The 10,330-nt window shown below is 45.7% G+C and overlaps 1 protein-coding gene across 1 annotated transcript in view; it reads left to right on the top strand.

The window, feature by feature from the left end:
- The first annotated feature begins 2,268 nt into the window (after positions 1-2,268).
- Positions 2,269-10,330, top strand: part of ST8SIA6 (ST8 alpha-N-acetyl-neuraminide alpha-2,8-sialyltransferase 6) — a 46,012-nt gene continuing 37,950 nt past the window's right edge. Inside the window, exons 1-2 of the mRNA XM_074946020.1 lie at positions 2,269-2,486; positions 2,891-2,998. Of these exons, the coding sequence (XP_074802121.1) occupies positions 2,392-2,486; positions 2,891-2,998 (203 nt within the window). The 5' untranslated portion in view covers positions 2,269-2,391. The remainder of the gene's footprint in view (positions 2,487-2,890; positions 2,999-10,330) is intronic.

Here is a 10,330-nt window from a genome sequence, read left to right as displayed (position 1 = left end):
CATGCCTGGCGTCTTCTGGCGCAAACAACCACAAACAGTGGCCACTGACTGGAACATGTTGCTGTTCATTTTAATCAATATGGGAATGCCATCAGAATTTTGCATCTCAGGACAAATCAAAGCCAGAGTATCTCAATCCTGGAGACATCCAGCCAGTTCTGCAGGAAAATTTAGAGTCACTAGTTCATAGCCATCGTACGGGTAACTAGCATTGCTGAAGCCCCATATTGCCAATTCCTCTAGAGGACAGATCTTCACTTGAGGCAGAAATTGCCGATGGAATTCTCTAGTAATGATGGTGACCTGAGATCCCCTGTCCAGCAAGGGCCCTACAAGGAATCCCTTCTACCATCACATTAACTACCGCTGCTGGGCCTATCAATCCCTCTGGGAATAGGCTTCAGTCCCCCCCCGGACTTCTCGCAGCAACTGATGGAATTCTGGAGGACTGTCCAATCAGTCTACAAGTTTCAATTTCATAATTATAAAATTGTCATAAATGGCACCTCATGTGACCTGTTCTAGTCGTACTCTGTGTTCCTGGCTCCTCTCAGTGCCTTTACGGCAGATGCACTGTTGAAGGGATGGTTCCAATCTGTGAAGATAGGAAGATTCTTTTACCTGGCTGTTGGCAACAGGACCGAAATTGAAAGTAGAGGTCTTCCCCTGTCTCTAGGCTCCCAAAGGCATCCTCCATCGCCGATAGTCATCAACAGTGGCAACCGGCTTGATGGCTTGTAAAACTGAGACGCTAAAGTTTTACATTGTTTTGGTTTTTGAGTGCAGTTATTTTTTGTACAAAATTCTACATTTGTAAGTTCAATTTTCATGGTAAAGAGATAAAAATAGAAAGCGAGCGCCGTACACTTTGTATCCTGTGTGGTAATTTAAATCAATATATTTGAAAATGTAGAAAGCATCCAAAAATATTTAAATAAATGGTAATCTATTCTTTAACAGTGCGATTAATTGTTTTTAATCGCTTGACAGCCTAATAACAATCCGCATGGAACCTGGGGAGAAGAACATCAGGTTGCAGGAGGGTACCAGAAATAAGTTTGCATGTCAATGGCTTAAGTGCTAGTAGCAGTTAAAGCACTTCTGTAAAGTTATTTTAATGAAGAACCTCTTTAATTTTAGACACATGGCATCTGTAATTGAGAAGCGGGCCCAATACATGAAATTGGGCTCAGTTCTCCTCTTCCATACCAGGAGCGCCCTTGTTTGGTACAATGAGGAGGGTGGGGCTGACTCTGGGGATTGCAAATGAGAATAAAGAGAGCTGAGACAAAGAGTAGAGCTTGGCTGAGAGCTACAGGGAAGGGATGCCCCTGAAGGAGGGAGGGGTGAGAATTCACTGGGTGGGCAGTGGAGCCAGCTCAGGCTGGTGAAAGTGGAAGGCAGTCAGGGGGTCACCTACAAACTTTGCCAGGCCAGAGAGCTGAGATCAGTGAAGGAAGAAAGATTGTGGGGGGTGGGCCAGCTGTTGTCTCCAGGCAAGGGCTAGAATCCTACCCCAGAAGGAAGCAGGGTAGAGAAATACCTCAGCTAGAGGGGTTGGTGAGAGATGCTGGCATTGTGTTTGGTATTGGACTGGTGGGCTGAATACACCATTTGGAGTGTGCTGGGGGCATTCTGGTCGATGGTAGTGAGCATTTTGCTAATAAACTAACCCTGCACAAAGGGCTGTTTATATACCCTGAATTTGTTTGAAGACTGAAGAGAGACTGAGGGGAGGGGCCACTTGCAGGACTGCCCTGAGGGGGCACCTGGGAGGAGGCCAGGCCTTTAGCGTCCTTTCATGTTATTACCCAGCACCTGACATGAAGCACCTTTAGGTGCAATTTGCCCTTCTCCTCACCGTGCTGGAAGAGGGCAGCGAGACATGCAAGCCCGGCACTCAGGTTGCCAGGGGCAGCTCTCCTACCCTGCCAGTGCCCTGTGGGAAGGCGCCCTGACAGCCTGGCCTTTTGCTGTGGCTATCTGGCATCCCCCTACCCCAGCTCCCCATGCTGCCAGGTGCACGGACCCCTGCCTGGGAGCTACCGCCCCTCCCCAGAGGGGGGCTGAGCTTGCCCAGGGGAGCTGAAGCAGGGCAGGGACAGGATGCAGTCACTCACTGTTACCCCCAGCGGGTCTGCGGTGCAGCCCCTGGTGACTGCGGGGGAGAAAGGAGGCTGCTTGAGGCGGGTGGGCTGAGCTCAGTGGCTGCGGGAGGTGGCGGCACTGGGCCCCACACACCGGAACTGGGTGGGGCGGAGCAGAGAGACCCTGTGGTTGCTATCACCGCCTCCCTCTTCTGCCTCCCTTAAATACTATGGGGTCGGCTTAGCTGCAGCGGGCGCTGCTCCCGCTCAGACTCGTCGTGCAGCTGCTCCGAGCAGTCACAAGATGCGGGCAGTCATCGCCTTAATCGCTATGCTCAGCAGCCTGCTTCTCTTCTTGTGCCTCCTTTGGCTCACGGCAGACGGGTCCCTCAGCACCAGGTAGAGAGGCTTGCAGCGGGGTGAATCCAAAAGAATCCGGGCGTTGAAAGCCAGCTCCCAGGTGTAGGTGGGGCAGAGTTTGGCTTTGGCTGGAAGCAGGCAGCAGCGGGGATGATATTGATACCTGGCTGCAAGGTGGGCTCCATGCCAGGAGGAGGTGGGATTCCAGAGAGCAGATACTCTAGCCTCTGAAATGCAGCTGGGGGAAAAAAGGAGTCTGACTTCATCATCCCCTCTATACACTAGCCACAACAACAGCAGAACAGCCTTCGCTCGGCTTTTCCTGAGCTATTTTGGCTCTGAGGCTTTGCAGTGTATTAATGATTCATGGAGGGGGAACGGTTCACGCACGGTAACGTTTTATTACAGTGTTTGACAACTTTATTTTCCTTCTTGCTTACTAGGAGCTGGGAGAAGGAGACAAAATCAGCTACTGATATCACACCTAAAGGGTTGAGAAAACTCAGGTCCCCTTTAACATCTGTCCAGCTTGCGACTCAAACCGAGAACAGGTACAGGCTATTTATTTCTTATTTAGTAGTCATATTATTTATGATTGTGGTATTACTGCTCTATACAGAAATAATTCCCTACAGTTACCATTTGCTTTTATAAGGCCTTGATCAAAAGATGTTTAAAGCATATTAGAACAAGAAAATTGGCTTGCAGTGTAATAAAAGGACTACTCCGTACTAGGTATCATCAAATGTCAATCTGTGGCTGGTTTTGTGTAGCAAAGCAAAGAGTGCTTTATAATTTGTTCTGAGCATATTTTTTTTTCTTCAAAAATGTGGGTCTGTCTGAGGGTTGTTCATTTAATTTTTTTTAAATCATCTTCACACACTTTGTTCATAATGTGGATTTCTCCTTTAAAATACATAAGCTTAGAGCCAGATTCTGAAATCCCTTACTCACACTGAGTAGCATCTTCTTCCAAACATAGTCTCGTGGTTTAGTCCCAAGTGCCATGCTCTTTCTGAATCATTTTGTGGATCCTTGTTATCGTGCCCATTAATTTATATCATAATGCTTGATAAGGGTATAGTCAATAAAATAAACTGTGGGGGAAGGGGAAGTCATTTAATAAGTGCAGGGCTTGAATGTTTTTATAACCAAGAACCATATTTTGTCACTTGGTGTCATTCCAGACTGCTCACAGCATAAGGTACTACTTACTCACCATGGGTAAGGGTAGCAGAATTGATATATTAGTCATTCAAAAGCTGGTACTATCTAGAATTTTTTTTCATGATTTTTTTTTTTTTACTTAATTTATCCATATTAACATTACAGGTGTTCTAATTAGCGCATATGTATATTAAAAAAATAAATCAACAGGTACAGTGACTAAAGAGCCACGCAATGATTTAGAGAGAGTTTAGCAATTGCCTTTTAAGCTTGAAGTGTGAAATTTTGGCCCTATTGAAGTCAGTGGCAAAACTCCCATTGACTTCAGTGGGGCCAGGATTCCACCCAAAGAGTCTAACTGAAATTTTTGGTTCAAACTACAAATGCTTTTCCCCCAGTCAATACAAATGGAGATAGTCCTACTATTCATTCAATATTTCTTGCCAAGGAACCCCCTTCCCTCATCTCCCCCCCCCCCCCCCCCCAGAATTTAGATGTTCCAAATGTCTTAGGTTTTTTAAAGTTTAGATGCAACAAACTATGTAATGCTGACAATGTGGAGCGTATGGTCAGTCTGTGTGAACACCTTTTGTGTTCTTGTCATCTGTTTCCCTTTTCTGTGTTCTTTCCCTATCTGTCTGCTTTCTCATTCCTTCCTGCTCTCAATTACTAGTAAGTGGTTTCTCAGCATGCTCTCTGTTCTGTTGAGGTTTATGTATTTGTTGCTTCTATCTCTTCTCCACTTTATGTACTCTGTTGTGTTTTTTGTTTTCTTTTTCCCCCCTCTTAACTCCTTATGTTGCTTTCTTCCTCTTCCCTGCTAGTTTCTGTGTTGTGCTTTCCTGCCACTCAGCTCTGTGTGCTAAGCAATGGAGTCACATTGAATTCGAAGTGATGGCAGACTCGGAGTGCTTCAGCAAATGGGAAATCTAGTCCATTTTAACCTGCTATTAGCAGAGTCACAACCAGAGCAAAGAAATAGAGGGGACACGAGGCATGTGGGAAGACCAGTGACAGGTTTTTAATCTCAGTTGTAAGGCAAGTGTTGATAGTCAAATCGTTGTTAGGGACCTCATGGATGCTGGATGCAGCCAACTGCTGGTTCCTAGAGGGCCATGATGATGGAGTTCTTCTAAAAACCAACATTATGGCCTCTCCCCGAAGTGGCATGTGTCTCTTTCCTCGGCATACTTCTGGAGAACTCCTCCCCGGAAGTCTGGTGGCAAAGTCCAAAAGGCAACCAAACTAAAGTATTGAATCAAGCCCCAAAAACGGAACATGACCTCTCCCTGGGGTTTGTTCCTTGCACATATTCCTGCTGGGAATCCAGACTCTTCAGAGAAATGCAGCAGGCACAGCCCAAAGCAGCCATGCGGATTATCACTGTCTCTGGGGGAGATTCACAACAACTGTCTTTGCAGTACAGTCCCTGGAGACTCCCCTCCTCAGTTTTAAAGGGCCAGTGTACTCTGTTACTGTGGACTCACCTTCCCACCCCACTTTCTAGAGGGGTGGCCAAACTGTGGCTAGTGAGCCACATGTGGCTCTTTTACCACTAAAGTGCAGCTCGTGGTTCCCTCCACATCTCCCCCCGCCCCCATTCTTCACCTACCCAGGGGTGCGGGGGAGCTCATGCAGCAGGGTGGTGGGGTAGGGGCTTCTGTCCAGCAGGGTTGCGGGGGGGGGGGTGTCTCAGGGCTGCTGCCCAGTGGGGCACACCTGCCAGGGCTTGGGGCTTCAGCAGGAGCAGGGTTGAATCCCTGAGTCCTGGTTGGTATCTCCCACAGGGCTGAAGCTCCAAGCCCCAGCAGGCACAAACTTCTGAAGATTGTCATATGTGGCTCGGAGGGCCAGTAAGTTTTGGCCAACCCTGGTATAGAAGGTAGATATGGAAAAGACCTATTAGATCACTTAGTCAATCTCCCTAAAAAATGCAGAATTATTCCCTACAGGACATTTTCTAGTGCTTTGCCTGGTCTAGTTTTTGCAATCTCAGGCAATGGGGATTCTGCCACTTCTCTTGGGAGATTATTTCAGAGCCTAATACATCTCACTGTTATAAGGAAGATTTCCCTGATGTTCTTCTGATTCTCCATTATTAAAGTTATCATTCCATTGCTATTAATCAGACATCCCTTCCCCACGCCCACTGTCTCACACCAACCTCTTCCCTTCTTAGTAGCAGCAATCTTGCTTTAAAGACCAACTAGAATAAGAAGCAGATAAATAAGATCAGCCCAGGCAGGAGGAGGGGAAGACAGCTTTCTCAAAACCCAACTAATGCAGAGATTTAGGTTAATAGAAATGATAACAGGGCAGCAAAGAGCTGGCCAGCCACCACTTGCTACATGGCACAAATTTTAAAGCACCTCTTAATATTTTCTTGAGCATCGTTATCTTTTTGACAGAAAAGTCTGTTTTGTTACAAACCTGACCTGCATTGTTGGGTTGGTCGGATAATTGGTGAAGGTGTTAAAAGAGCTGTGAGTAAGGAGAAAGGAGGTTTGCAGTGAGGATAAGTTAGAATTAATTAATACATCATATCACAGCCTTGTTTTCTCCATTTTTTTTTCCTTCTACAATAACGGATTGTTTTGCATGACTAGGGAATAAATAACTATATTGTGATAATAATGAACTATGCTATAGAATCCAGTATGTTCTTCTGTCAAACTATTGTATCAGTGGGGTGGAGGGTGGGATAGGCTGATTACCAAGGTTATGAATCGTAACCTAGTAATAAAAATAATAAGCTGCAGTTTAGATAAGTAGAGCTCCCACCCTTGCTGACTAATTTTTCTGCTGTCTTAATGTTCTGTAACTTCCCCCTTCAATGATATGTGCAGAAACACTTGAGAAGTGTATCTGCTATGTCTAAATGAATAGAAGCTCTATTGTAAGCTACTGCCAGGACACATTTATGTTCTGACACCGAGGGGTTTCTCAGCCTCTTCCAGTCCCTAGCCAAAGTGAAATTGTTGTCTGTCATTCTGTCGAGTGTGTATTGCTATAATACCATTTCAGTATTATTACCTTATTATATTCTCTTCACTAGTCTAGTAGACTGCGAATATTGTTTGCCATGTTCTCTGACTAGTTTATGGATTTTATAAAGAGAAAATATTGATACTAAATATGACACTGGTTCATATGCAACAGAAGGACTACCAAATTTCAAAGTGCCATTGAGTTAAAGGCTATTTAGGACCTGCTGTAACATTACTTATCCAAGCTAAAGTTTCATGGGAATTTTGCTTGAGAAAGGAGTGAAAGATCAGTCTCACACAGTTACCATTATTAATATTCTAAGGCAAATAGTTGCTCCTGTGGTTTGATAAAGTGTTTTTTACAGTCCATTTCACAAAGCATTTAGATCGTGTATTGCCTTATTAATCAAAGTGTCATGAACCTTAAAAACATCAATGTATTCTCATTATCAAATTCACTTAAATTGGTGGCAGAGTTAACAGTTTAATAACACCCTTATTATGGAAGAGTGGATTATTGGTTTCTAATATCCCCAACTAACACACCGTGAAAGATTCAAAATTAAATGTGTCTACTAGGGAGAAGATGAGACACACGAATATTCACAAACAGGCTGCCAGTTTTTAGTAGCCAAATCTGGTAGAAAGAGGCACATATACAGTAATATGAAGACAAAGGCACCTGAGAGACTAAGGGAGTTACTCACCAGCTGACTATCTCAGGAGCACTTCTCTTATTGCTATTGATTGATTTTAGGGGAATAAATAACTACATCTAGTTAATAAGTCTCTGTGCTATACAGACCTGGGTAGGGGAGAGACTGGGAACATGCCATTGAGTTTGGTAGGACACTGAGCTGGTTTGCTGTGTTTGGTGTATGTGAAATCTAGGCTTAGTTGCTGGCTGTTTGGGCTAGGTTGCCCTGCAGTTAGGTGGGTGAGCATCTGATTTTGAGTAGGCCTGTTTGAAGTGAGAGCTGTGGAGTTTTTTGGATAGGCCACTGATCAGCAGGGGCTGAGTGAGAAGGGGTGAGTCACCCATTCCAGCTGTGCTGGGGGGGGGGGAAGGGGGACTGGCCTTAAAAAGCACAGATGTTGCCAGTTGCTGATAAGATGAAGGCAAATGGGAGACTAAAGGAGTTAGCCAGCTGAGCTCCCAGCAGATGGAGAGAGTGTGGGTAGATGGGTTTGTTTTCTCCCCCTTAACTTGGTACTCTACAAGGGAGAACCTGCAATGGGAGAAAAATGGCACATTGCCAATGCTTCTGCTAACTATTCCTCTGCCTGCACCTGGGGGGGGACCTGGTCAGCTAGGAGTCTTGACCGTGGTCTTAACTTGCTGGGAATGTGGCAGGAGGATCCACGTGGTGTGAGTGGTGTCTGTTTGTTCCGCATACTCCTTGCATTTTGGGGAAGAAATGTGAAGGAGTGGAAGTATTAGTACATAAGATAAATTATGACTTAATTGGCATCACAGAGACTTGGTTGGAGAAATAGTGGTATAGAGGAGTACAGCTTGTTCAAGGAAGACAGAAAGGGAAAAAAGGGAGGAGATATTGCATTGTGCATCAAGAATATATATGCTCATTCTGAGGTTCAGAAGGAGGTAAGAAGCAGACCAGTGGAAAATCTGAGTGAAGATAAAAGTGGAGAAAAACAGGGTGACATCCTGGCAGAGGTCTACTATAGACCACCAAACCAAGAGGAAGAGGTGGATGAAGCATTTCTGGATAACAGAATTGCAAAACACATGACCTGTAGTAATGAGAGACTTTAACTATCCAGATATCTGTTGACAAAGTAATACGGCAAAACACAAAATGTCCAGTAAGTTTTTTGCAACCGTATTGGGGACAACTTCTTGTTTCAGAAGGTGGAGGAAGTAACTATGAAGGCAGCCATTTTAGACTTATTTTTGTCCAACAGGGAGGAGTAGTTTGTGAATCTGAAGGTGGAAGGCAACTAGCTTGAAACTGATCATGAAATGATAGATTTCATGATGCTAAGAAAAGGAAGGAGTGAGAGCAGCAGAATAAGGACAATGGATTTCAAAAAAGCAGACTTTAAGAAACTAAGGATATGTCTACACTGTGAAATTAGGTCAATTTTTATAGAAGTTGATTTTTAGAAATCAACTTTATACAGTCGATTGTGTATGTCCCCACTAAGCATATTAAGTCGGCGGAGTGTGTCCTCACTACCGTGGCTAGCATCGACTCCTGGAGCAGTGCACTGTGGGAATCTATCCCACAGTTCCCGCAGTCTCCGCTGCCCATTGGAATTCTGGGTTAAGCTTCCAATGCCTGATGGGGCAAAAACATTGTCACGGGTGGATGTCTTCAGTCTCCCCTCCATCCCTCCCGCTGCGAAAGCAACTGCGGACAATCATTTTGCGCCTTTTTTTTTTCCTGGGTTACCTGTGCAGACGCCATAGCATGGCAAACATGGAGCCCGCTCAGCTCACCGCTGCTGTTGCGAGCATTGTAAACACCTCACGCATTATACTGCAGTATGTGCAGAACCTGGCTAAGAGATGGCAGCACGAGGACAATTGTGAGGAGGACATGGACACAGATGTTCCTGAAAGCATGGGATGTGGCAATTGGGATGACATGGCAGCAGTGGGGCTGGTTGATACAGTGGAATGCCAATTCTGGGCCTGGCAAACAAGCATAGACTGGTGGGACTGCATAGTCTTGCAGGTATGGGATGATTCCCAGTGGCTGTGAAACTTTCGCGTGCGTATGGCCACTTTCCTGGAACTCTGAGTTGCTTTTCCCTGCCCTGACATGCAGGAATACCAAGATGAGAGCTGCCCTGACCGTTGAGAAGCGAGTGGCAATAGCCCTGTGGAAGCTTGCAACACCTGACTGCTACCGGTCAGTCAGTAATCAATCTGGAGTGGGCAAGTCTACTGTGGGGACTGCTGTGATCCAAGTAGCCAGTGCAATCACTGATGATCTGTTATCAAGGGTAGTGACTCTGGGAAATGTGCAGGTCATAGTGGATGGCTTTGGTGCAATGGAGTTCCCTAACTGTGGTGGGCAATAGACGGAACGCATATCCCTATCTTGGCACTGGACCACCTTGCCAACCAGTATGTAAACCGCAAGGGGTACTTCTCAATGGTGCTGCAAGCACTGGTGGATCACAAGGGACGTTTCACTGACATCAACGTGGGATGGCCGGGAAAGGTGCATGACGCTCTCATCTTTAGGAACTCCGGGTTGTTTGAGCAGCTGCAAGAAGGGACTTACTTCCCAGACCAGAAAATTACTGCTGGGGATGTTGAAATGCCAATAGTTATCCTTGGAGACCCAGTTTACCCCTTGCTCCCATGGCTCATGAAGCCATACACAGGCAGCCTGAACAGTAGTAAGGAGCAGTTCAACTATAGGCTGAGCAAGTGAAGAATGGTGGTAGAATGTGCCTTTGGATGTTTAAAAGCTCGCTGGCACTGTTTGCTGACTAGGTTAGACCTCGGCGCAACCAATATTCCCATTGTTATTACTGCTTGCTATGTGCTCCATAATATCTGTGAGAGTAAGGGGAAGAGGTTTATGGTGGGGGTGGGAGGTTGAGGCAAATTGCCTGGCTGCCAATTTTGAACAGCCAGGCACCAGGGCCATTAGAAGAGCACAGGTAGGCGTGCTGCGCATCAGAGGCTTTGAAAACCAGTTTCATGACTGGCCAGGCTAAGGTGTGACAGCTGTGTGTGTTTCTCCTTGC

This window comes from Natator depressus, chromosome 2 (genome assembly GCF_965152275.1).
Source record: "Natator depressus isolate rNatDep1 chromosome 2, rNatDep2.hap1, whole genome shotgun sequence".
NCBI classification, from domain to species: domain Eukaryota; kingdom Metazoa; phylum Chordata; order Testudines; family Cheloniidae; genus Natator; species Natator depressus.
The sequence above is the reverse complement of the archived record's forward strand: the minus strand, read 5'-3'. Positions and strand labels throughout refer to the sequence as shown.